The 27249-nt window shown below is 35.4% G+C and overlaps 1 protein-coding gene across 14 annotated transcripts in view; it reads right to left on the bottom strand.

Annotated features, from left to right (window-relative positions):
- Positions 1-27249, bottom strand: part of DMD (dystrophin) — a 1220482-nt gene that overhangs the window by 356209 nt on the left and 837024 nt on the right. For all 14 annotated transcript variants that reach the window (XM_068686720.1, XM_068686803.1, XM_068686735.1 and 11 more), the window contains 2 exons: positions 13324-13425; positions 5333-5441 (listed from right to left, as the gene is read on the bottom strand). In XM_068686720.1, the coding sequence (XP_068542821.1) occupies positions 5333-5441; positions 13324-13425 (211 nt within the window). The remainder of the gene's footprint in view (positions 1-5332; positions 5442-13323; positions 13426-27249) is intronic.

Raw genomic sequence — 27249 nt, 5'->3', positions numbered from 1 at the left:
CTGCAATATTCATTATCTACTATGGCCCCCACACAACCATTTTAATACTTGATAGCATAGTTCTTTTAAATGGTGAATACTATGTGCAATGTATTCTTAAAATACCAACATGTTTGCATTAGTACTGAAAACACTGTAGACGCACATATTCCTAGACTGCTCAGTCTTCCCCAAGGAATTATTTTGGGTTGCTTGGTCTCGATTATGCTATGCCAGCTGCTATAAACAATACAGAGTCTCTAACATCTGATGTACATTTGTTTTTAATTTACCCTCTAAATACACATATTGTTATCTTTTCAGGTGCACATAAGGAAACACACAAGGTTTTTAAATCTACCATTTGAAAATTCTGGGAAACACAGCTCTGAACTAGAACATACCTGTTCACTCAAACAGTGTGTTCAATGTATGTAACAACAAAGGCTTCAGAGCACATTAGCTATAAAATCTTACTGAAAAGAAAATAGCTTTTATTGTGCATTTTTGCCCAAAGCTGGTTGTTGTCATTTTTTTTCCTTTTCTTTTTTGTCTTTGTCTCTTGAAAACAGAAACATGGCTCAACTTTCTTTCAACAGGCTCAGCTTGATGCAACACTCCTCTTCATTCTTCCTAACTCATTCTAAATCCTGAAAAACCTTCTCCTCTGCGGTTTTTGGCTCTATGCCTGCAGCCTCCAACTCATACCCCCAAAGCAAATTATATGGAACACACAAAATGCATTTGATCACACACATTAGGACACCTAAAGCTAGTGGAATGAGTGCTGCTGAAACTTTCTTCATTTTTTGTGTATTAAATATACAATAATTTATACACACAATGCATTTCTGCCATATGCCTCTCTAACCTCTGTAACCTGTAAAGTGAAAACAATTTTTAAAACGGACCTTCTGAAAGTAATTCTCTAAATCATTAAGGACTGCTGACTTGTAAAGCTTTAAGAAGCAAATAACTTGAATTCCACTTAATTTTTAAAATAATTTGAATGTTGTAATTGACACTGTCACTCTACTTTTTTTCTTAATTTCAGTCATATCTCTCCTGTTTCAATTTATTAGGCATTTCATTGCATTCTTTATTTCATGCAAGACAAAAACTTGACAAAAAATTCAGGGAAAAAGTGAAACCAACTACATACAAGGACATCAAATAAATTAAACTGCAAGAATAATAATATAAAGTAGCACTCTCAGTTATATTAACTGTATATGTAACGTAAAATCAGCTGACCAAGTATTTTCAACTGTTTAAATTCTATCATTTTTAAGGTTTCCTTATCTTCAAGTAAAGCATAACTTAGAATAAAAACATATCCTTTTAAGAAACTGTATTTTCAAGTATAACTCTAGACAAAAGTGGCCATAATTTCCCCCTAACACCTTACTTGATTGAAAAATGTCTTCCTCAAGAACAAAGTTAGGAATGTCTCCCATGCCACATGGTTTTACAAAGTCCTATATAACTTTACATAACTTTTTAAATAACTACCAAAGTAGCAGTTCAGTACAAAGTAATTTGTATGAATGCTAAAGATAGTGTTAAAATTTGTCCTATAAACGCACATTCCAAAATTGCATTTCTCTCCACTTAAAATGTTTTCAAACTGCTGGCTAAGCAACTCATCAGTTATTTGGATAGAGATGTTGACACAATTTCATGTTGTAACGTCAAGTACAGATAGTAAGTGTGATTTCCTTCCTGAATCATCCTGTCTTGGAAGTCAATTTTTGCTAAGGTTTTGAACATACCTCTCAGCTAAGTACATTTTCCTAGCTGGAAGAGTAGTTCTTGTTCATTATGCCCAAGGGCACACTGGCCTGGTGGAATATCAAGAATATTTTTTTTAGTACTTATTCTGCCAAACAAGCTCAAACACACAGACCTAGAAATAATTAACAAAGGGTCCTTTCCCTCTATTATATCCACCAGATGGTATATTTAGAAAGACCCTCTGGCTGAGTTCTTGTAGCCAGACTAGACAAAATGACACCTGACAGGGTATTAGAGGTTAGCCAATTACATCTTCATTCCCTGGTCTCAGAAGAACAGATATCAACATTATTAAATTCTGATGGCCACAGAAGTCTCTATAGAACCAGGAAACAAGTAATTATCAACAGGAGATAACTCCATTGCTTCACAGAGTCCTTCCAAAATCATTTTATGCATCATTCTTTTAAAATGACCTCAAATGAAAACATTTGGATGTGGGGAGGCTTCAATTTTACTTCTTTGAGAATATTTTTCCTGACATCATAGTTCAAGGAAAACAATAACTCTATGAGTCATGAGTTTGGAGAGAAAGGGTGGCAGGGAGGCCTCTTTCCAAAGACTAGTGCTAACGTTCAGGCTTCTCACTGTTTTAACTGCAGACAGAAGGTGAATATCCCCACCTGTGGTGTTTCAGGCAGTTCACATTGATCACATTATTCATTCAACAAAGGAAAATGCCAGGTTCTGCACCTGGGACAGAGTAATGCCAGATACGGGTACAGACTGGGAGACGAGTGGCTGGAGAGCAGCTCAGCAGAAAGGGATTCGGGGATGCAGACTGACAGTAGAATCACAGAGTGGCTTGGATTGGGATCTAAATAATCTTAAAGATGATCCAGTTCCAGCCCTCCTGCCATGAGTAGGGACACCTTCCACTAGGACAGGTTGTTCAAAGGCCAATCCAACCTGGCCTTGAACACTTACAGGGATGGGGCATCCACAGCTTCTCTGGCCAACCTGCGTGAGTGCCTCACCACCCTCAGAGTAAATAATTTCATCCTTATATCTAATATAAACCTACCCTCTTTTATTTTAAATCCATTTCTCCTTGTCCTATCACTACACTCCCTGGCAAGGAGTCCCTCTTGAGGGACTCCAAGCCCATTGATCATCTTGTTGGCCTTCTCTGGACTTGTTCTAATATGTCAATGTTCTCCATGTACATATTCTCCGGCTCCAGGCCCCAGAGCTGAATACAATGCTCCAGGTAGGGTCTCACAAGAGCAGAGCAGAGAGGGAGAATCACCTCCCTTGACCAACATAAGCCAGCAGTGTGCCCTAGCATTAAGCACAACATAGCTAGCTGGTCAAAAGAGGTGATGTTCCTGCTATATTTATACTCTGAATATTGTGCGCAGCTCTGTACTTCATATTATTAAAAGGATGTTAACAGACTTGAAAGTGTCCAGAGGATAGCAACAAAGCTGGTAACAGGACTGGAAGGCATGTCCTGTGAGGAGAGACTAAGGTCACTTGGGTTCCCTAGTCTGGAGAAAAAAAGGCTAAAAAGTGACCTCATTACTCTATAACTTCCTGAGGAGGAGAAAACCTGGCTTCAAAACCTGACTGGACATGACCCTGAGCAACCTGTTCTAATTGACCCTGCTTTGAACAAGAGGAAAAGATGTCTCCACAGGTCCCTTCTGAACTGTACAGTTTTATGATGATACATATATAATGATGCTATTGCAGTAAACTGACCCAAATAAAGAAAAATTATGAATTAGTGTTACAAGCACAGGTTCAAATTTTTAGTGTTCTTGGCACTAGAAAGGAAATCAATCTTACTTCCTGCCTAATCCTTTACAGAACACCAGTGGTTTCATTTTCTGCATGTATAATTCCATCTGCTGAGTCTCAGAAACATCAGTAGTCAAAGCCTACATCTAGAATTAAGGTAAATGAGTAATTCTGCAATTCATCAGCTAAAGATTAGTTAATATAGAAACTACTATATTAAGTGTTGTGCTACTATTCTGTGTTCTCTCTGTTGTTCAGTTATTACCATTTCCTTTGAAACAGCAAATTCACAAGCACTCCCTCTCCCCAGAAGCTGACATAACCTGCTGACATGCAAAACTGACACAGCAAGTTTAGTGACCCAGCACAACAAGGATTACACATCTCTTTCAGTTCCCCCATGTCATTAAACAAATTTCCACAGCATCCCTTAGAACAAAGTCTTGTAAAGCAAGGATGCTGCTGTATTATCAGTTAGAAAATAAACAAATAAATAAATACAAGTAGTATTTAGCCCTTTTTAGAAAATCTAAAAGATCACCACTGGAACCATGGCAGTTCTAAACAGCTAAATGTAAATGATAGTTCCTATTTGATAACATTGAATAGGCCATCAGCAAGACATCTGTTTTGTTTGAAATAAGATACACAATTCTGACAGAAGTTGGACTGTCTCAGTGGATATTCTGGATTCTTTCTAGGTGGTGTAATTATTTACTCCCCTGCAAAACACATTTCCTGCTTTGCTATCCTAGAATATCCAGTAGAAGGTACAAAATTCTCCAGTATCAGCTTTTTCTTGCATACTACGCGTTATAACATGTTAAAAGCAAGAGGGATAAACATCCTACAAGTAATCAAATCCCCGGTGACTTCTGCAACTGCATCACAGCCTGTATTACAGGCAACCTAATAGGAGAAAACATTTCTCCCAAATCTGAGCAGATCCCCTTTGCAACTTGTATAGGTGAAAAGCACTCTTCAGCCAAGCAACTGAGATAGTTTAATATCAAGTAAAGAATCTTAGAGACTTTAGAAACTCAGATTTTAGCCCAATGCCTCCGTTATATATTTATTTTCAATGCATACCTAATTAATATATTTCAAAGCAAAGCAGAAGGGAAAAAATCAATGTATCATGGAGATAAAAGTGAGTTTGTAGCTCTTGCAAAGAACCAGCAGGTGCAAAATAATATTAGAAAAAATATAATAAAAATTTTATCAAATGATTTAAATGAAATGGATAAAAGGTCTCTTTTGTACTCATGAACTCAAGACACCCACAAATTATACCACAGACATAATGTTTAACTCCAGAGTTACTTCTACCATGTTATCATACAACTTCTATGAATGTTCATGCTTTGTCTTGAAACAGTGCAACTTCATTGGCCTCACAAATATAAAATGTATTTTAAGAATTTTGTTCTGCAACAAATTGACACACATTTGGCCTGTACCATTATTATATTTCAATTTAAACCTTCTCCTTCCATAGTATTTTCTCCATGAATACATGTAGAAAGTCATCATCTCTTCATAGAATAATGACACAAGACTTTGAAACTGTAGTAATTTGAAAAGCATGCTGCGATCATTTCATCAAATCTATAACATAATTTGTCTTCTGCTACACATTACATGAAATAGAAATAATGTAAAACAAGTTGAATGCCATAACAACATACCTCCCATTTACAAGCTGAAGCTGAAATTTGTATGGATGCATGAAGAATTAAGACTGTCTCAACCCATTTTCACTTTAACTGTGTGATTTGTAACTAATCTGAAAAGATGTACATATTGAAGCACTTACAGACACCTGGAGAGAAAAGGCCAGGCACTCCTAATGCTGGCTTTTCCTTTAGTTGTCGAATTAAGTGGTTTATTGCTTTCCAGTCAGCATTCAAGTCTTCTATTTTTTTCTAGAACAGAAGATAAAAATACATTAAATTTGTAAAGCATAGATTAATTTAACTTTCCTTTTTTTTTTTTTTTTTTCCCCATCTGATAGACCACCTGAATTAAAAAACAAACAAATGAAAGCAAAACAAAACAACACATGTAGAAACAGCAATAAACTTTCACAAATAGGAGAGAGGGAAGAATTGACTATGCCCCTTTTGGGCTGCAAAAGAGCTTCATGGTGTCAGGGTCCTGAGAGCATCTTTCCTCCTAGAAGTTCGGCTGCTGTTGCTGAGGGTCAACAACACAACTGCCAGACCCTGACTGACGTCCCCAATCAAACTCAGCCCCTTCCCATTCCCATGGCCCTGCCCACCCACCTGGGGCTGTGTCTGACTTTGGTTCCTCTCATCAGGCCTGATCCTGACCCCACTCCATGGGCAGACCCCATCCTTCCCTGCTCTTCAGCTGGGGGTGGCAGAACAGGCTCCCTAGGAACCTAGGGAGACCCTTGGTTCCTAGCCCCCAGCAAGCAGCTGGACTGCATCGCTCCCTGATGAACATAGGGAACCTCGGGGTTCCCTAGGCCTTAGGGAACAGGATGACTTCCTCTTTAACATACAGTAGAATTTTAATATATATATTTTTTTTATTTACCACGAACCCAAGACACCCGTTTTTCAAATGGGGAGGTGAACTGTGCATTTAAAAACACATCAGTAAAATCCCTGCAATTTGGAATATCAAATGCAGCACACATTCTTCCACCTATTCTAAAAAAAAAAAAAAAAGTCTTAGGACACCTCAGGGAATCGTAAACTTTAGTGTGGGCACACAGTAATGGCTAAACTGCTACTTTTAAACAAAACCTAAGTGAAAGTCTGGAGTGTGAATTACAGCAGTCCTCAGATAACCCTAAGAGACATTTAGACTTGAAAATGATATTTCTACCCCTCTTTCTTCCTTGCTCTAGGGACTGCAAAGTAGGATGAAGCATGTTAATTATACACTGGCATCTCTAAACTCTTAAAATGAAGACTTATTTTTTTTTTTTTAGTTGCTCCCTGATTACTACAGAAAGCAGTCCAGTATACCAATGCCACTCAGGGGTGCTTTCAGTATTCTTATGTCCTAGTCACAATTAGATATATAGCCTGAATAACAAACCAGTCATGATGGAAATAGGATGCCTATTAAGAAAGACGTTTAATTACCTTGAATCTAACAAGACCGGGGGTCAGTAGGACAGGGGTAGGGTACAATATGCATTAAACTGACACATTCATGCACGCGCGCACACACTCAAAGTGCACAATTTTATATTCTGATGCCTTGGGAGAGCATTTATAGAATTTGCCTTAAGCTTTGCCATAAGTACTCTAAACCTGCAAAGTTCTTTTATATCTGTCACCAGTAGAGGCTAGAATATTACTTGGCATTACCTGAACAGCTTTTTGCATAAATGCTTTTTGACAGGACAGGAGAGAATGAACACAATTCTGCACTACAAAATAAAAATAAATTAATAATAATTAAAAAAAAAAAAAACAAACTTTTAATTTGCAAGAATAGCTTAAAAATTGCATTAAGGGTAAAATCAAAAGTCAGGAATACCAGAGATTCCTTGACTATGACAACTACACAGAAAAAGCAATCAGGTGTACATGATAAATGCGACTTATGATATGACAATTCACAATGACACATCTTATTTCTGCGTGGATTATGGGACCACAGACACACACTCTGGACCATGACTTTTTATGACTTTTTTCTACTGTTCTCAAGAAGAGCCTCCATCCAGAGTTTAAAAAATGCAGAGAACTGCTCCAGTATCTATTGATTCAATAGTAGCAGAGAGCCCTTAAAAATAAAAGCTGGGAGGATTACTCTATCACCGGCTTCATTTTACCATATATCCACAGTAACTCAGAAAAGAGATATGAACGTTATAAATATAATATTGGTCCTCACTGTGAGTAGCTGCTTCATTCATTCATGTGGATATGAGCCAGGAATATGTTTCCAGCAATGACAAAATATAGGCAACATCCACACCACTGATAAGAGAGTAGCTTATTCCAAACTCTTCTATCACAATTATGGTTTGATCCAATCTTGCATCTGCCATAAATTAGCATACGTGCATTAAAGTGTTTACTTCTTTGAGCACAACAGTTTTGCTGTAATTGAAGCTCTAGAGCTTTGGTGACAAGTATTAACATCAAAATATGTTACCTTGAGGAACACTTTTATTGATTTATTGATTTCCTTTAAATGTCAGCCCCAGTGCAGTTTAAGTGATGTTAACATTCATACATGAAATAATCTCATTGACAGCACTAAAACTAGATAGGCATATTCAGAGAGAGAAGTGATGTAGTATTTTAAATGCAAGACTGAGGACAATGAAACTACAGGTATTCCTTATGTCCTTCCTCTTCCTTTCCCCACTACTTACACTCCCACCCAACAACATGATGGGAAAGGAGAAATGGAGTGCCAAGACAAGGGACTGGAACTCTTCTTTTGCCACAAACATTGTTTCCTGATTAAACTGATCTCTACAAGTGCTGTTACTGATGAGATGAGGTTGGGGTTTATATTCTTTCTATTGCCACTGTCACCAGCAGTAACCCCCAGTAACCTTTCCCTCCCTGTCCATGTAAATGTTACTTTAAAGAAATGCATTTCAAAAGCATGAAATCCACTTCACAGATAATAATGGATACGGTTATTAAACTGTCAGTGCTTAAAGGATCATGTATCCTATCCCATTTTTGATTCTTGAATCAATCAGCTTATACTAAGAATTCATTTGCCTCCAAGAATATATTTACAGTCCTGTATTCCAAAATTCCAGTATCATTGCTTTTGGTATGCTTTGTGAAGGTGTGAAAATATACTTATTATTTCAGAGAGTTAACTATAACATAAGATGTATACTTTATGTTAATAAAGCAATATTATTAAGGTCTTACCCAAAATTCTATGACTAATCATTCTCTACATTTTCAACTGATCAGATATTTAGCTTTTGTAACTATTGTGATTCACAAATTCAAAATCAACACATTTGAGGACAGACAAACTTTAATCCTAGGAAATAACTGCTGGCTTCACCCTCATGGCTTCCCACTGAAGGGCACAGAAAATTTCTAATGAAAACAGAGTTCATAATCTTCTCCTCTATAAAAGAATATTATGTCTGGACAAGTTTCAAATGGAATACATATTCAACACATGAATGTTTATCAGCCTATTACTTCTGTATCTGCCTATTACTTACAATAAGGACTTGAACAATATTCTTTGATGAAGTAAAGATGACACTTTTTACAAGAATTACTGTTTGAAAAAGATAGATTTAAAAAATCTAAATCTAAAAAAAAAAAAAAAAAAAGAAAGAAAACCTGGTATGAAAATTTAAAAATCCATGGCTGTGACGAATGAAACAGAAAATAACTACTGGTGTTACCACTTCTCAGGTCTTGTCTCATGAATTAATACTGGTAGACTGTCTTCTTTGGCTTAATAATTCTTTAGGGTAGAGAGGAGAAAGGAAGGAGGTGGCTTGAAGCAGGGATTGGTATACAGTTTTGCTATTTTTATTTTCTTCAAAAACATAGAGTAAGAAATCCTTTTACTTTAAAATATATTAATACTCTACATCACACCTCTTGTAAAATGACAAAAGAGAATTACAGAAATTATAAACAGAGTTGTGGAAACAATTAGTTATTTCTGTGGTGTGAAGTTACCAGTTTTTGGTAACCTATTTTTACAACGTAAATAACTAATAGTGTTTGTTTTATACTTAAACAAGGAAATCTCTATTCTGGGTATTTCACACACTCCATTTTTTTTTATTTTATTATTATTTTTAACTTTTTAGATTGATTTTATACAGTTATTCCTGTCAGTATTTTTCTGTTAAAGACCCAGCAATTAAAGATCTTTAAACTTAATTGCTGTAAGCTAAGCAAGAAACATATGTGCCTCTCATCTGATCACCTGAACTTCATGGTGGAACATAAATTTAACAGTTTCCTCCAACTAATGGACCAACACTACAAAACTAACACGTGATATACTGATATGGTTCAAAGACCATTATACCAGTAAATGCACATTTAAGCTTAATTTATTTTGTCTGTAAGAACAGGATGCAACATAAAGACAAATTGAGTCAACTTCTGTGATGTGATCCTGAGTAGGGAAGAACAGAAGTGTAGGAATGGGACACAGAGACTGGCAACAGAAAGTGCAACTACAGATGTGAAATAGTAAATGATATCAGCTTCCTCAGGAGCTTGAGAGGTAGAGTGGATTTCAGGAATTCTACCCTCAGTTTAATTACATGACAATATAAAGCCATGAGGTTCAATTTATATTCAAAACACCACAACTAGAGTATAATACAAAGGTTACAAAGATAAACTGCAAAGCATTAAGAAATGCCAAAGTCAACTATGAACATTAATTCAGACCCAATGCATATAACTGCATTAATATGTTTAATTTCCAGACACACACAGTTTTCTAGCACAGGAGAAGCTTGCAGTGGTGAACTAAGACAGAAAAAAAGAAAGCTAGGAAAAGGCTTCTTCAGGAAACTAAATACTCTACAAAGTTGTCAAGCAATGCTATGCAAATAATTGATGCTTTTAAAGAGGTCATATAATTTTATCTTTTTTATTAATATTATTTTTTTTCCTCTATAACTTCAACATTAGGCATTGACATTTATTTCCAGAACTCTTGAGTAATCCCAGCTGCAACTGAAATTATGAAAACTGTGCATTTATCACATAAAATGTTAGATAATATGATGTTGAAGAATCTGGCTGTCGGTGTTTCAAATTTGATATATAGAAGTATCTGCTACATTTAATGTCAGTATCTTTGTGCCTCAGCCCCCAATCATAAACATAGGTAAAACTACTCCACTGTTGCATGGGAGTTAATTAGATCTGAGAAAAAAAATAAAAATAAATCAGATCAAATATTTTATATGCTTGAAACACAAACTTGTCTCAAGTTAATTCTCACATTTTGGTCATAATTATCTGGGAGATTGTATTGAATTTTCTGGTATGCCTATGTGTAATGTCACAAGTTAAGAAAACTGCAATATCTATATATATTTTAAGTTAGTGTCTAGTACTATGACCCAATTGTTGTTTGTTTTTTCTCTTTCATTCCTGAAATAAATTTCTAAAATAAAGCAATGTTTAGGAAGCACTTAGACACCGCTGTGATAACTGTTTTGAAACAGTCCATGAAGGGATTAGCCATTTTTCTTCACAGCAGAAATTGAATACATCCCATGAAAACTGCAGCTTGCAGCAACAAACTGAACAAGAAATATGAGTTTAAGTACTGAATCACTGTTCACAGTGTGAGTGCTCTCCATATTCTATACAGAATTAGGTAGGATTCAGCCTAAAACAAGGCCACCAAAACAACTTCAATTCAAAAATTTGTGTAAATTTGAGTGCTTAACTTTGCAATTTCACTAATACCTTTTCAAAAACACCATAATCTAAATACAAATACTTTCTGCTACTACAAAATACCTTTTGCATAGAAAATTATTTTGACTTGGGCTAAAAACTCTACATTGGAACATAAATATAGCAAACAGTGCTGGAAGTTACTCATTAAGAATGATGGCAGAAGATGATGGCAGAAGACCAATTCAGTAGAAATGGGGGAAAGCTTAAGGAAACCTACCTCATCAAGAATGCAATTCTACAGCCCTGACAGTATATATTCACTGTTTTATTACTTACTGTATAAAACGGTGAACCAGAAATTAACTTCACAGGTTGTTCAATTAATTGAACTACCCAATGTAATGAAAAAAAAAAGTAAAATCCAATTACAGAGTGACTAAAAATGAAATATCCACTACTCCACAAATAGTTATTAATTTCCTTACAGACACATTTTGTAATATCATTGTCAAAACTACAACTCAAAGAACATCATAATCTTTATTCAAAGAGTTATCTTGTTCCAGTTGATCATATTCCAATAAATCTGGTAGAAATTGGCAGTTTTCAGTCTTTGACGTGAACACTTAAAAGAAATAGATGTGAAGTACACTTCAATGATAGAAGTTTGGCCTAAGCAGAATCATTTCACACTATTTACACTTTGGTCAATGCTATATAAAACAAGCGCTAGTTCTTCTCCTTATCAGTACTCATTTTGAAAATTTTCGTATGCATTTACAAAAATCTAGAAAGCCAAAACCTTGCTTTTTTTTTTTTTTAGTTGTTTGAATTTCTATGCCTAAAATGTGGAGTAAAGGCCTTAAAATGGCTTCTGTAGCTATACCAAGTGAGTAAATGTAGTTATTGCAGCATGATTTTTGTTCCATCATTCCTAAGGCATGGGCATGCGGATTTTTTTTTTTTTTTTTCCAACAATAAGGTTTTATTAGCCAAGGAAAACATGTAAGCCAGAGTCAGAAACCTCATTTCTGCTCACCCTCATTAGCATACTACTTTTAAGTCACCTTCACTTCACCTCTTTTGGTATTTTCTCACTGTTTTGGAGAATTGATCACACACATACACAAAAACAACAACAACAATAAAACACCTAGATACCAAGGGGGGAAAAAAAATAAGGAATACTGCTCAGGAAAAAAGAAAGAAAAAAAATGCTTAAATTAGTTTCTAAAATGGAAAAAAGTGTGTTCATGTGCTCCTGTGAATGGAGATCAACTGGTGGGATTTACATATATTAGAGGAGATTTTGTAAAAGTAGCAAAATAATACTCCATGTGACTAAATACAGATGGAAAAACAAGAAATTCACTGTAGCAAAAAAGAAATTCAATGTTACCTACAGACATCTTAACTTTGTGAGGAAACCTTTCTATAAAATGAGGTTATTGAAGAATGTAGGTTTGGAAAAGCTCTAAGTATAAAAATTACTATCTCTGTCCAGTCAGAAGCAATTGCAAGAGATACTTATGTAATCAATAAGCCCCTATTACAGTTTTGGTAACTCTTAATCATCATGTCCACAGCTCCTTTACTAGCAGTTATAAAACCAGAAACCAGATCAAGCTCTGGTTCATATAGTGGTGATCTTACTAGGAGTTTGATCTCCTATTTTAAGAAGTAGCTGGTTACGGAGGTTGCTTTTATATTATTTCCTGCTTCATGATTCTACAGGACAGTAGATGATACTCTAAGTCTCCATGAAGTTCTATATAATCTTTATGAAACTAAGGGTAAAATATTCCCTTCAAACTGATTTCTGTGCTGGGAAAAGGATTCTATTTCTATTTTTAAAAGAAAAAGGTTGGGAGGGATCAGCCTTCTTAACAACACATCCTCTGCTTCAAGACAAAATCAAGAAGTCATTCTACATGAATTGTGGCAGGGATAAAATGAGTGGTAAAGTTCGATATTGCCATCTCTTTTTTATTTCATAATGTGAAAAATATAAAGCAAAGGGCCCCCTTTCTGATCTGACTCTTACCTTGTCTAGAAAAAAAAAAGTTCATTTTTTTTTAATGGGCAGAATTCTGGAAGTGTAATTTGAAATAATAAATAAATAATAAGAAATAACCTAAATAAAAAGACTTCATGTGATACCATTAAATAAGCATAATAAATTTAAATTTGGTTTCAACGTTCAATTACTCTTGAATAAGTAAAACAAACTTAATGTCAAATAAAAGAATCTCATCACAACATGCAAAAAAATTCTAGCTGGGAACATTACATTGTTCCTGGCTATACTGTCACAGAACAGAACAAATGCTCTTTGCCAAGTTCTTTCATTGATTTTAAACAGAGCACATCAAGGACAAGTGTACAACAGGGGAAGCATAACCCATTACACAGTAATGGATATTGCTAAAGGTTGCTTCATTACCTTTACTGGATGAGTGGCTGGTTTTTCCTTATATAAATGACACCCTTTAGACAAAACCTCTTCCACATTCGGCTGTTTAGCCTGTACTGCTGCTTCAGTTTCCTGAAAGATAAAAACACATGCAGTGTAGATTAACCGTAGCATACGCAATGAGACTGAAAAATCCTAAAGCTCTATGGGAGGCTGTAAACCACCAGTAAATTTGTTTCTGCTCAGGACTTGTTTCTGGGAAAACTTACAGAGAGTAGCAACTGAAGTTAAAAAGGGTCACCAGAGGGAAAAAAAAAAAAAAAAAAAAAAAAACTGAAAGAGGGGTGGAAAAGACTAATGCTAACAAAATAAACAGTGATAGGTCCCTTCCTCCTGAAAGTTTTGATAAAGCTATTACAAAGCTGACAAAAATTCATACTGAGAAAGACAGGCATGAGAAATCTCATTTAAGCAGCTCAGCCCTTTTGTCTTCTTTATATTAACAGCAGCTTTAAAGTGCACTAGCGCATATTTTGTTCCTATAATACATGGCCTAAAAACTGTAACATGAGATGCAAAGATGCTGTTTAATTTAGAAAGACTAATAATATTAACAGTAAACTAATATTAGTTCTAGTAAACTACTACACAGGTAGCAAAGCATCCATACATGCAAATTCAAAACAAAGCATTGTAGTAGTGACAGTTTCTAAAGGTACAGAGAGGCACCTATCATTACCAATGATACCCTACTGAATTAGCAACATCATATTCCCTAGCAATTTTTCCCTTTTTAATCTGGAGAGGTGTTATCCACGTGCTAACATATGGCAATTCCAAGAAATCCTTCCCACCATACACAGTCTCTATTTTGTCAAGTCTTAACTACATACATATTTGGTGGAGCACTACATGCAATGGTTAAAAGCAAAAATCACTGAAAAGTGTAACAACAGATAAACTGTGTCTGGAAGTCCAAAATTTGTATTATTTTCAATTTGCAAGTAATAAGAAGTAACACAAGCAAAAACAGGTTGGCAAAAATCCCATAGTTATCTGAGAAATGTAAATTAAGTGGTTGTTTTTTTTTTTTTTTTTTTTTTTTTTTTTCCCTATAGCTTGATTACCTTGCCCCATCTATCTAACCTTATTTTCTGTCCACAATCTCAGTTAATATTAACGTGAATGCAGACAAGACTGTATGCCAGGCTTGTCACTATCTGATGCAACACGTCATTTCATTATTGGAAATCTGCTATTATTCTCTCTGCAATGACTTTGTTGAAATCTGTGTCATTTTAAGTCTCAGCAAGGGACCATCTTACTCCTGTTTTCAACTCAGCATAGAAAATATGTCTACAGTACTGCCTGAAATTTGATGTGCAAAACATTATGGATAATCAGTAAAAATAATGTGTTGGTAAGTTCACTGCCATCCTCCATTTGTCCCTTCAAATACTGTTTACCACTAGCAAATAAAGTTAATTAAAGCTTGTCTGATTTCTTGCAATGATATTTGAAACATGTTGTATTTAATTACTTTTTATTATGCATTACAATATTAATGAGGTATACCTGTATGGATTCATAGAAAAGAAGCACTGAAAAGCAATGTACAACGGAACTAGGATATTGGAGGGGTGGAATTTTATTAACCTGTTGATCAAGCATTCATTGAAGTGCTATTTTTCTTGTTTCAGTACTAGGTTGGCTTTCTGCTTCTGTATTCACCACATAAAGACAAAATAATCATTAAGGAGTTTTGATGAAAAGGTCAATTTTCTGCCTATCTTGATGAAAAATAAGATTTTTTTTTAAAAACAACTAAACCGTCTCCAATATTTTGCCTTTATTATGTTATTTTCTGTTTTACATATCTCAAATAATTATGTTATTTTATAACAGTACCACATACCATAAAAAAATCTCTTAGCAGGTGCAATAGCACTATATTTCCCTGCAGAACCCCAGAATATCAAGATCAGTATGGGTACATCTATACCAGTTTAACTTGCATCGATGTGCCTTTGAAGCACATCTCTCTCTCATCCCTACTCTTTGGGATGCTTCTTGTCATGGACTGGTCTGAGAGTGCACTGACTGGTTTCATACCAGCTATCACCAGAACAGAAAGTGTGCTCTGGGAGGGCCCCCTTAGACAGTCCCAGGACTTGGGTGCACCATCAGCCCTGACACTGCCCCTTCCCAAGCCCCCATTCAGGGCTTCCTGCTCCATGCACAGGCTCAGGACCCCACTTCAGCCCCACTGGGGCTCCCCCACCTGCCCAGGCCCAGACCCCCACATCTGTCCCAGGGTCTTCTGTCCCTGCCCCAGTGAGGCTTGCAGCTGGGCCAGGCTCCAGCTCCCCACAGCCCTGCTGTAGGCCACACCAAGCCAAGCCCAACCATGACCCCACATCCTGTCCCCAGGGAGGTGCCCTCTCCTATGAAGAAAAGCTGAGCAAGCTGGGACTGTTCAGCCTAGGCGAGAGGAGACTCAGGGGTTTCTCATTGATACCTATAAATGCCAAGGGAGGGTACAAAGAGGATGGAGCTGGGCTCTTTCCAGTGGTGCTCAGTGCCAGGACAAAGGGCACAAACTGGAACATCAGAATATTTTTCACGTATTAGATCTGGCCTGGCTTGTAATAATAGCCGTTAACAATAACAGGAAAGTTCCACCACCAGGAAGTGAAAACCAAGAAAACCGGACCAGAGAAGGCACTACAAATACATTAAAAGGGCTATTAACAGGAGTTACTACTTCAGTCCTCTAGCTGCAACAAAGTTTGGCTGCTCAGTATTTATCCATCTTCTATATTGAAACGTGTATATTGATTTATCACATACACACATATAAATTTCCCTTTTAAAATTAGAGAAACAAAACAACAACAAAAAAGAATGACAGATGGTAATATGCAACCCCATATTTTACAGCAAAAAAGAAAATGTTTAACAGTCCTCTTTCTGATTTTTATTTTATGCAAGTACTAGTATACACAACATATAAGAACTAAGATATCCCATTTCTATATATTACATAAAGATTTGAAAAAATATTCTTTACAGATAGAAAAGGTGTGTTATTTACGCAGAGAATACAGTTACAATTTTCTATAGCCAGGAAGTGGCTATGGAAATATATAACTGTTACATCACCAATTCCTTCAGCCCAACAATTTTCTGGAATTACATGAACTAATCTTATGAAGAGCAATCTTTCAAAATCAATGGCCTTGACCTAAACTAAAATGCACTAAATCTATCCAATATGGAATGATGCTTCATTGGAGACGTGGAAATAAGAACAAGAAGAAAAACAATTCTCAATATGTTGACATTCCTTTCAACGTTGCTGAAATTAAGAGATAGCCTATTTGTTAAAGCTACAAATAATTTTTCATTGTTGAACATTAATTTCAACATCATCTAAAAACATCACAAAAATATTTTTAATAAGTATACACCTGGTGAATTAAATCACTGCAGTAACTTTGAGTGAGCTCTTCGCATGGTTCACTGCCTGATAGGATAGCCCCTTGACAAATTTTGTCCATTGAGCAAATTTCCAGCAATTTCAAATCCATTTGCTAGGTGATACTATATCAATACAGGTCAAAAGATGAGAGAGTACTTTCAGAATGCTGCTCCACCGTTCAGTTTCCAAAGAGAACAAAAAGGTAGCAACTATAACTTGTCCTCCAGTAGTTTCTTACAACAAAGAGACTGTGGTTATTATCTAGCCTGTACAGGACTCAAGCGAATAGCATACTCCAAGAGCAGGACCTGAAGTCTGTTCTCCATCACACAGGCCAAACTACTACTAAAGCTAACACAACTTGTCTGTACACGTCTGGAAGTAGAAATCAGTATTTTGGAAATGCCAAAGACATAACTTTTTAGAAATCCTGATTCAAGATAGTCCACTCTGCTACCACACTGACTTCTTCCTCCCCCGCCCCCCATGTGAGAATGACTGTAGGACAGATGCAGTACTCTCTCTTTGTGAGACAGAGCTGATTCTACAGATTCTACAGGAATTTCACAATTTATGAACTGCCTGTGAAAGGAATTGTAATGCTACTTCTGGGCTGGGTGATGAATATGCTAACTAAACTTTTCACACATATGGCAAATTAAAATACATCTTCTCTGGAAACTGCTGTTTTTTAAACATGTATAAACAGCAAGAATAAAACAGAGGCCACCTTTACTCCATGAGATACCACTGAAGAATGTTAATTGGTGTTAAAATAGCACTTCAAAACAGATGAAAATCCATGGCAGAATAAGCCACGTTGGCTTCTGTATTTCCAACAACATGTCAGTTCAACCTGCTGAAAACATTTGCAGGCTGAAAAAGTTGCAGGGACTTGTCTACAGCCCCATATGGACTAGGAAAGTCTGTTGATACAGCTCAAAACTTAGAAATCCATATTCCCTAGCTGAAATCAGTATATTGGCTAAACCTCTGGTGTATATGGTAATGGAACAGAAAGTTAGTTGGCTTGGCATATGTTATTTCAAGATATGGTAACTACCCTAGCAGACATAGACAGGTGGTTTGACATATGCTACAGACACACTAGAAGGCCCAGACAACTATCTATAGAAGTATCTGCAGCATTTCAGACTATTTGTCTATATTTAGAATCAAAAGCGTTGATTCACCTTTTCTTGTAACACCGATTGAACTTTTGGGATCATATTTTCTAATGAGATAATCTCCACAGGACATTTTCTGCATGGACAGTAGGAGATGCTCAGGGCATTTAAACCTGTGTCTTTGTGGTGAATTGCAATGCAAAAATGGAAACTTGATTACAACTTTCAAATAAAAAATATAATTTAGGAATTAATATATTGTTTTAAAATTGATTATCTCTTTTTGTCAATACTCCATTAAATAAAGGTTAAAGAAGAGAAGATTTTGTTTTTCAGAGAAACAGAAGCAGTAAGCAATTTCCCTTCACTTTATTGAGTGCAACAAAGCAGCTGGACTCGATTGTCCTTATAGGTCCCCTTCCAACTTAGGATATTCTATTATTCTATGACATTTAACAAACACATATATTAAATCTGAAACCTAAAGCAATTTGGAGGCTTTAAACTTCAAAAAGACTTATCTGAATAATCAGATATGAATCCTCATATATTTTGTCTTGATAACAGAATATTGTATTAATTCTCATATTTAAAAGACAAAAATACCGTATAGAGCTGTAACCAGAATTCTTTGAGATAGATTGTCTTATTCATATACACAAGAAGCTCCAGCAAGGTTCACCAAAACATTCATATCTATCTTTCAGGTTACTCTTCCCAGATATTTTAGGGAAAAGGCTATAAACAAATGGTGAGGCTCTAAGTGCCTCATTTTTCCCCCCACAAGTGTGTTGACTCAGTGCAGAGCTGAGGTCCTGAAAAACAAATAAAAGTTGATGGAAAATGGATATGTGAATATGTTACTCTCTTCAAGAATTATGGTTTTAAATAAGTGACCTAACTTACCTTTTGACTCAGTTCTGCACATTCCCATTCATGGAACAGGTTAACAAACTAAACAACCACAAGAAGAGTGGTCAGAGGAGACTTAATTAGATCAAAGTTCAGCTATACCACAATAAGTATCAGACCTTGATGGTAGGCCAAACAGTCATCAATGGCATTCTCTGGCACTTTAGATATTTATACAACAGTATTAGAATACATCTAGGACATGCTGTTAACAGCTCTGTGGCCACAGTGAAGTGGGACTAATCCACTGGGAGAAAAAAAAAGGTGCCAGTATTTCAACTTCCAGAATATAGAGTTTAATTGATCTTCATAAAATTCAAGGAGAAACAAGTTTGTATCTCTGTTCTTTTCTATGTAACAGATTAAAAGGTTTGACAACTTTCTGAATATTTCACTTATCTCTACACAGAAAGACAAAACTCTGTGAACATAAAAGTTATAGAATTTAATTTTGCCCTCCTGTCTTAGGGATTTATGAAAAAAACAAACAAACAAACAACAACAAAAAAAAACAAACAGGTAATTTAAAAACATCCCATTAGTGGTCTAGGTTAAAGTTTAGCTTGCAAATGTATTAATAAAAACAAACAAACAAACAAAAAAGCTGTAACTGTTGGACAAGCAATTTTAAGCATCAGTCTTTAAAATGTCATTTTAATGAGTAAATAAAATAACCGATCTTTCCCTCATTACTTCAAATCAGTGTTATTTTAAGTATATAAGAACCAAACTAAGGTCCCAAGATAATTTTAGAATCTACATTTATGGGGAGAATAATGTGAGATTCATCCAATTTTTTAGAAGTAACATGTAAAAGACAAACACCTGTTTTAATAAGATGAGAAAGCTGATCTAACTGTAGCACTTGACCTCAGATAACAGTTGTGAAGATACTTCAGAGGGGAAACAATTATTTCACAGGAAAGAGCATTATACAAAGGACATCTTCCTTCTAAAACTGTAATGCTTTAATTTCATAACTACTTTATAAACTTATGAGTTCCAGCCTTGGGCAATTTGTAAAATACATGGACACTGTGTCTGTTAAGACCTGGTAACATTCTTCATCATTCTGTTCCTGGCCATGCTTCTTTTTCTTTTCTTTCCGTTTTTCAGTAACAGCAATGAGAAAATCTTCCACAATGAAATGGAACTGAGAATTTAAACCAGGCAAACAACATGGCTGGAATGGCAATACCCACCACTTTACAGATGAAAATGATGGATTTTTCAAAGCTCATTTTCCTGTTGGCTATCAAAAATTTGTGAGCTTCCTCTGTACATCTACAGGAGATGAAATATAGTAGGTTTTTCCCCACACAGAAATCAGTATCAAGGCACTGCAGCTGTCTGTCCTGAAAAGGAAATTTCCTGGAGGTGCTGAAGATGAAGTAAATTATTAGCTGTAAAGACATGACCCATAGATATGGGATATGAAAAGAATTTTTCTATGGTAGCCATATACCGATAAGGCATGATGATTAATCATCAAGTTGGATTGTGAAGACATCCAGTAAGAATTATTTGAAACTGGATATGATTTAGGGTATTTTATTTTAAGGCTGGACAAGGCATAGAATGAAACAGCTGCCCCTGTTCTACCTAGACTTCAGATCCTGTCATAGTTCCATAGTTTTGTTATCTCATAAAAGAGATAACAGAACCCAGGAGAACACAGAGAAAGCAAACTTGACAGAAATACATATAAAATTCTTGTGAGGAAATAAGGGAAGTCCCAATAATTTCACAGGCTGTCTCTTAGTTACGTGGTCTTTTAGATAGATAAGGAGAATATTTCAGCAGGAGAAAAACAGGCATGTAATATAAGTATTTTGTTGAATTTGAGAAAAGATCCGATAATCCACAACTCCAAACTGAATGTGATACACACTGTTCCCTAAAACTTCACTTGTGAGTGTACCAGAGACTCCTCTGGATACACAGACTCTAAATGCAAAATAAGAAAGGTGTTATATTGACTTCAAAAACATGCTGCTGCTAAGAATTCAAGACAGTAATTTTTTGTCTCTATAGTATGGAATTTACACTTAATTCAAACAAAGTTAACAACTTTTACTGCTTCCACAAGATTTTTAGGCATGAATTGAACTACTTATGAGCTATCTTGACTTGCAAGTGAAATTTGTTAATACTTATAAAGGATTGAGTCACAAACTTTATTAATTTCTTCTTGTAGGAAGGAAAGAAAGGAAAAAGAATTTCTTCTCTATAAATGCACAACTAATGACAGTTCTATCAATAATCTGAATTAAAATAATTTAATATGGGAAGGGTGGTGGTTTTCTTGCTTGTTTTGTTTTTAAATCAATGTCAAATTTTTGGATGCTCCTTCTTTTCTCTCACATGCAAATTTTCCTCTTCTTTCCAAATGTGGTAAATAAAGATTTATTTCCAGATGAGTTTCTGGCTACAGAAGGAAATTAGAAAAAAAAAGTCAAAATCAAAGTACATTACTGTCATAAGAAGGCTTTGTTGGTTGTAACCTGTTTTCAGATATGCTTCTCTTCTGGTATTAGACTGGTATTTTATCTTTAAAACAAAAACAGACTACTCCAGTGAAAATAATTTCTTTTTTTTGTTTGTTTGTTTTTTTTTTGTTTGTTTGTTTTTAGTTTTGTTTTTTTTTTTAGTATTGCCCTTCACTAAAGAAGGTCTTCATGCTACATCTCCTAAGCAAGACAGCCCCTAAGGATGCCACGCCACATGGCCTTCTTTGCCTAGGCAAAGGGGAGAAAAGTGCAAGTAAGAAAATCAGAGATTCATATGACAGTAATCCTCTGTACTGCTTCACAGTGTATATTTATACAAAAGCAGCTAGAAGAAAGAGTAGAATTTCAGTATGTTGCTTCAGCAGCAGAAGCAGGGATAGATTTCAGTAAATGGAATTTACTTTCTTATTTTTTTGAAAATGTGCAGTTTGATAATTTCTCACTGCCTGGTTTGCAACTGCAAACAGCTAAGTTATATCCATACTTTGGGTGGTAGTACCTTGTGTTTCTTTAATATCCACAAGCAAGTGTGTTACCAGAAATTATCAGAAGTGTTTTTTTTATTGTTATTATTATTATTTATTTTTTATGTGGGACATTACAAGAGAGTGGCTGTGTTGGGCTGAGTGGCAGACCTGGTTTAAACCACAACAGTGGTTTAGAAACAATTCCTTCTTCACTTCCCTCAACAATTATCTTTCACTGCAGGATTTATTATATCCAACAGGTTGCCTCTCTTTACGTCACCTATAGTATCGTGCAAGAGTTAAGCTTCGCAACACTCTGCCTGATATCTCAAAGCCACATCTACTTGGAAGTTCAGCAGAAAGTCTGCAATAGGACTGAGAGTTTTCCACATTATCACTAATTTCAGTGTGAGAAGGAGCTAAGAATTTTTAGTCATATGTTCATATCTCCACTCAAAATAATAAAACAAAAAAAAAGATTTTCTTTTTTTTTTTTTAACTTAAATATCAATCAAATTAATGTCAAAAAATCTAACAGTCAAATATCAATCAAAATCAAATGGATATAGTTAGCAATGTACAAAAAATTAGAAGACTCTCACTGCCTCTAATATTTACTAGTCAGCAATCATGTCAAAGCACATTAAACTAAAGTTAATAGAACCTTCTGTAGAGATAAAAAGTCATTTGTATGAATTCTTCTTCAAATTCCAGTACTTTAAATTGTAGGTGATCAGCAGAGAAAAATATATAATCTCACAGAAAAGGAGTTACAATTTAATAAATAACATGCTATTATCAAGATGAGTGTCTAGGAGCTTTTAAGAATTGCATTTTGAGGAGAAAGAGGGTTTTCTATTTAGGAAAAGACCACATGAAAAAGAACATAAATAACCGGGAGAATGTTAGGATATTTCCTCTCCTATTCACAGCGTACAGTTTCCTATCTGTGAAAACCTAACTATACTAAGGCAAGGAATAGCTTTCGTATTCACTTCACTAGAACCATGATAAACTGCTTTGTCATTTCCGTAAGTTCCTCCCTGTATTTGTTCACTCATTCATATTAGTCACAATCTTCTCTGGGACTCTGAACATTACCTGAATGGTTTTTAATAGTGCAAGGAAGAAGCCAAAAGACAGAGTTGATATACAACCTCACTAACTTCCAAGCAACTCACCCACACTTCTAAAAAGCTTATGTTTCCAAGAACAAAACCACATCTTGGCTTACTAGTCACTGATTATTTCCTCGAAAAATACTACCCCTCATAACAAATACCTAATCTCTCAAAACATCTCTCTTTGCCTGAGATGCAGGGGGATATGTGTTTTGCAATCTATCCTGAACACTGTGAAGTCTACGTTACAGCTTAAAGAATATACAAGGATTACTCCTAGGGAATGTTTTCCCACCTTTTCACAATCCATTTGCAACTAATATCAGTTAATGTTCTTCTACTAAGAAAAGATATTTAGAAGAGGTTTGGACACAGATTGTTGCAAATTTAAGGGATCAAAGCTCACAGAGAAAACACTGAGCAGGTTGCTATTCAAAGTCCCATATAAAGATTTCTGGAAAGAGTGGTGTGCAGAAATATCATTCTCGGGTTCTATGAGTTGATTAAATTGACATTTACTACAGATCTAAATAATGCATTGAAAATAGGACTACTTTAAGTAATCAAACAGTATTTCATCATCAGAAGTTTTCACATTTCAACCTTTCCACAAATCAGAGATGTCAGTGAGACAGTGAGACAAATCTCTGTGGTATGTATTCCTTACATGCTCATGTGGTTGATCTAAACTTTCTATCTTTTATGGCATATAAAAATTACTCATTTAAAAGGATGATAGCAAAATGAAAAGATAAAATAATAATAATGACTTGTTTCTGACTTCTCGGCCTAGCTTGTCAAGCAGGCATTGACAAATGAAGGCTAATGGAAGAAAAAACACAGGACTGTCCAGTCAACACTTTCATTCTCTCATGTGGATGGATGTTCTTTTATTTGTCTACAATTAGGTTTTCTAGTCCATAACCACACTCTTCTCTTACTCTAACTGCAGGCTGTCATGTATATAATGAAGTGATTGACAAGACTTGACAGCTTTCCTATTGTCATTCAAAGCTTATCAAGGACAAGACCCAAATACAAGTTACTTTTAAGAACATTTATTTATTTTTTTATTTTAAGGTGGTCTGTTTTTATCTGCCAAAAACAAACACAATATGCTATTTATATACATGCCAAGTGACCACCATAGACAGTAAACAAGTATAAATCCCATATTCAGAGACAGTTCAAAGCTTCTTTGGCAATATAACCTAAAAATGAAGGTTGTGGAGACCTTGAAAAAGAGAGCTCAAATGTAGAAGAATAAAGGGAGGTGTGAGTGAAAGTAAGGAGGGAGTAAAGGGAAAAAGTAGGGAAACTAAGTGGGCTGGCACAAATGACCAGTGAGATTACAAGAGGAATTGGAGGCAACATGGCTGGAAAGTATAAGGTGTTTTTTTTTAATATTGTCTGGACATGAGGTTTGGAGAGGTTAACAGGGTCTCACTGAGAACATGATTTTTGCATTTCACTGTCACTCCCTATCCTGACCATCCCTTCTCTGTCCACTCCTTAAAATGCAGTGACTCACACTTCTCTTCATCCCCTCTATACGCTCCTTATCACCTCCATCCATCACAGTCCCCCCGAAAAAAAAAAAAAAAAAAGATGTCTTTGTTCCAAATGTTGTAGGGGAAGTGGCAGTTCTGAGGCAAAGACCTGGAGGAATCCAGGTCTTTATCCTCCTCCTATGGTGGAGGTATGCTGACTCTTAAGGCTTTTCAATGATGAGAGATGGAGAAGCAGGCACCTCTGCATCCCTTCCCACTGCATATCCTGGGCTCTCCAGAAGGGTTAAGGAGCACCATCAGCAGACATTTGTGCAACCTGTAGACAAGGGTTGTCTGTTCAGGTTGGAACAGAGCATCTCTAGCTTCTCTTACAAGAACTGTATTAGGATCAAACTCAGCAACCCAGGCAATTTGATCCCAAAGAGTAATTATTGTAAAATAATTGCAAATACTAAAAAATTGTGGGAGTGTTAAATACAAATAAATAAATAAATAAATAAGCAGTAGAGAAAGAAAAATGTTGTTTGAGAATCTAGTTGACAACTCTACATTTAAAACATTACTTGAAATGTAAAATTTAACTCTGTCATGGAACTATAATCACAAGACCTGTATGCCTAGCAAACAGCATTAGTCACAGGCTAGAACACAGCTCCCTGTAGAAAAAATTGAGAGATGAAATTCAGAGATACCATCAAAGAGGATATCTTTCGGACACTTGGTCTCAGTCTGGCCTATTGCTAGCAAGATCTTGAACATACAGTCATGGAACTCCAGTCAATCTGCAACTTTCCAGACATACATCACAGGCCAAAGACATTTCTTCAGAAGTTCTACGTTATCTTTAGGTCTCTCTGCTAAGGAGGCTTTGTTTTCATAGGCATACCCAGGAAAGTTCTCCTAGCAACTGAATGCTCAGTAAAGATACTGATTATGAGGAATGAATAAGGAACATAAAGTAGCATTAAAAAAGTAAAATTATTGTGATGAAATACATAGACATTAAAAAAAAATAATCAACAAACAGTAAAACCTACATGTAGCTGATTCTTGCTTTTTCTTTCCTAAATCTTTCTTTCTGAATGTTTGGCACTGTCCAAGTTGTATTAACACTGAATCTGCTTTGTAGATTACAACCATCTATAAATTAGCAGAATTTCCAGTTTTGAACTAGGCTTCTGAGATAAATGATAATTTCTGAAAATCTTATCAACAGATCTGTTATCTATTATAGGTAATGTTAATTACCTGTTTACTTGGACTCTGTTATGAACACAGAGTAGCTCATCATACATGGTGGTTTCAAAAATCTCAAGTAGGCTTTAATAACTCACTAATTTCTCATTAAATATCTGTACAGTAGTACAGTAAGTACTAGTTACTTAGTCTACTAAGTAACTAGTAACTCACTAAATAACAGTAGACAAAGGAGTCCTTATTCCCAAGACTTAAATTAATATCTGTAGAATATATGCTGCACTCATGTTGTAAATGAGTTAATAATTTCCATCTGCTTTAAGGTCATAACATTTCTAACACTTCTAACAGATTGTGGCTTTTAGAAGTGAACATCCTTATACTATTGAAAATCTTTTTATAAATCTTTTCCATTCAAACTACTCTCTGAACTATTTTCCCAAATAAATACCCTAGAAAATAAAAGAGAGAACCCAATGGCTGAAGAGGAATGGGAAGAACACTACCATGCTTAGTAAAGTAGTATGAATAGCAAAATGGTATGAAGAATTGACAGAATTTTCATAAAAGTCAATGTCTCAATTCAAATTTGTAAGCCATTATGTCAAATCCTATAATAGGAATAGTCAGGTTTCTCAAGGACTGATGTGGGCCTGGTCTTTTTGATTCAACTGCTATATTTGCAATTTCAACCAGCAGTTTTAAACCTCTTCTTCATATCTTACCAGTTTTTAGAATACCAAATAAGATTCTTTTTAAAATTTCTCATTCCACCTTTATTTTAAGAGTGTTGTCAATAACTTCAACAATGATTCAGTACGCACATGCTTGACCCAGTGTAGGACAGCATTTTAGCATAGGTCAAAAACATGGGTTTAAAGTCGAATATAAAATCGTATGCTGTCATGAATAGGCTGCTTTCTTGAATTATACACCCCCCTCCCCTTTTTTTTTCCTCTATGTGTTTTGTCAGGATAAACAGTCTCATAGCTCTTATTGTAACCTTAAAAAATGTTATGAAAATCCCATTTGCTTTCAGAAATATTTAATATAGAACCTTCAATGCAAGAGATTCTGCCTCTAAAGAAAAAGACAGGCTGCATAAACCGTCAACAACATTTTAAGATATAAGCCTATTTGTTTAAAACACAATCCAGATAGATAGCATGCAGATAAAAACTGATAAGCTTATAGCCCTTACAACAGCATAAACAACTAGCTGTTTGATCTCTGATCAAAACTGTTCAAAAAATAAATCTAAGTGTTCTAAATTCATCTATGAAAGAGATATGGTAGGGCCTCTTTCAGAGAGGTTTACTTGCCTTCATTATTCCCCTTCCTCTACAAATATGCAAGATTTCATCCAACCACTTCAGAACTAAAGTTTACTTTTTTTTCTATTCTGTCAACAGTGTTTCAAAAATATTCCCATGACATCACCATAACAGGACTGAAAGAGCCAAGCAAAACATTTCTTTCACAAACAGTAGAAAAAACAATATTCTTATAATTTGCCCAGTTTAGCCTTACTTTTATTTTATACAAACATCAAGGATGGAATAATTCTAGAAATAAAAGGAATAGAATGAAAAATAATATAAGAAAAAATGGAAGAATTATGTTTAAATAT

This window comes from Anas acuta, chromosome 1 (assembly GCF_963932015.1).
Source record: "Anas acuta chromosome 1, bAnaAcu1.1, whole genome shotgun sequence".
Taxonomy (NCBI): Eukaryota; Metazoa; Chordata; class Aves; order Anseriformes; family Anatidae; genus Anas; species Anas acuta.
This window is presented reverse-complemented; position numbering and strand designations above follow the sequence as displayed.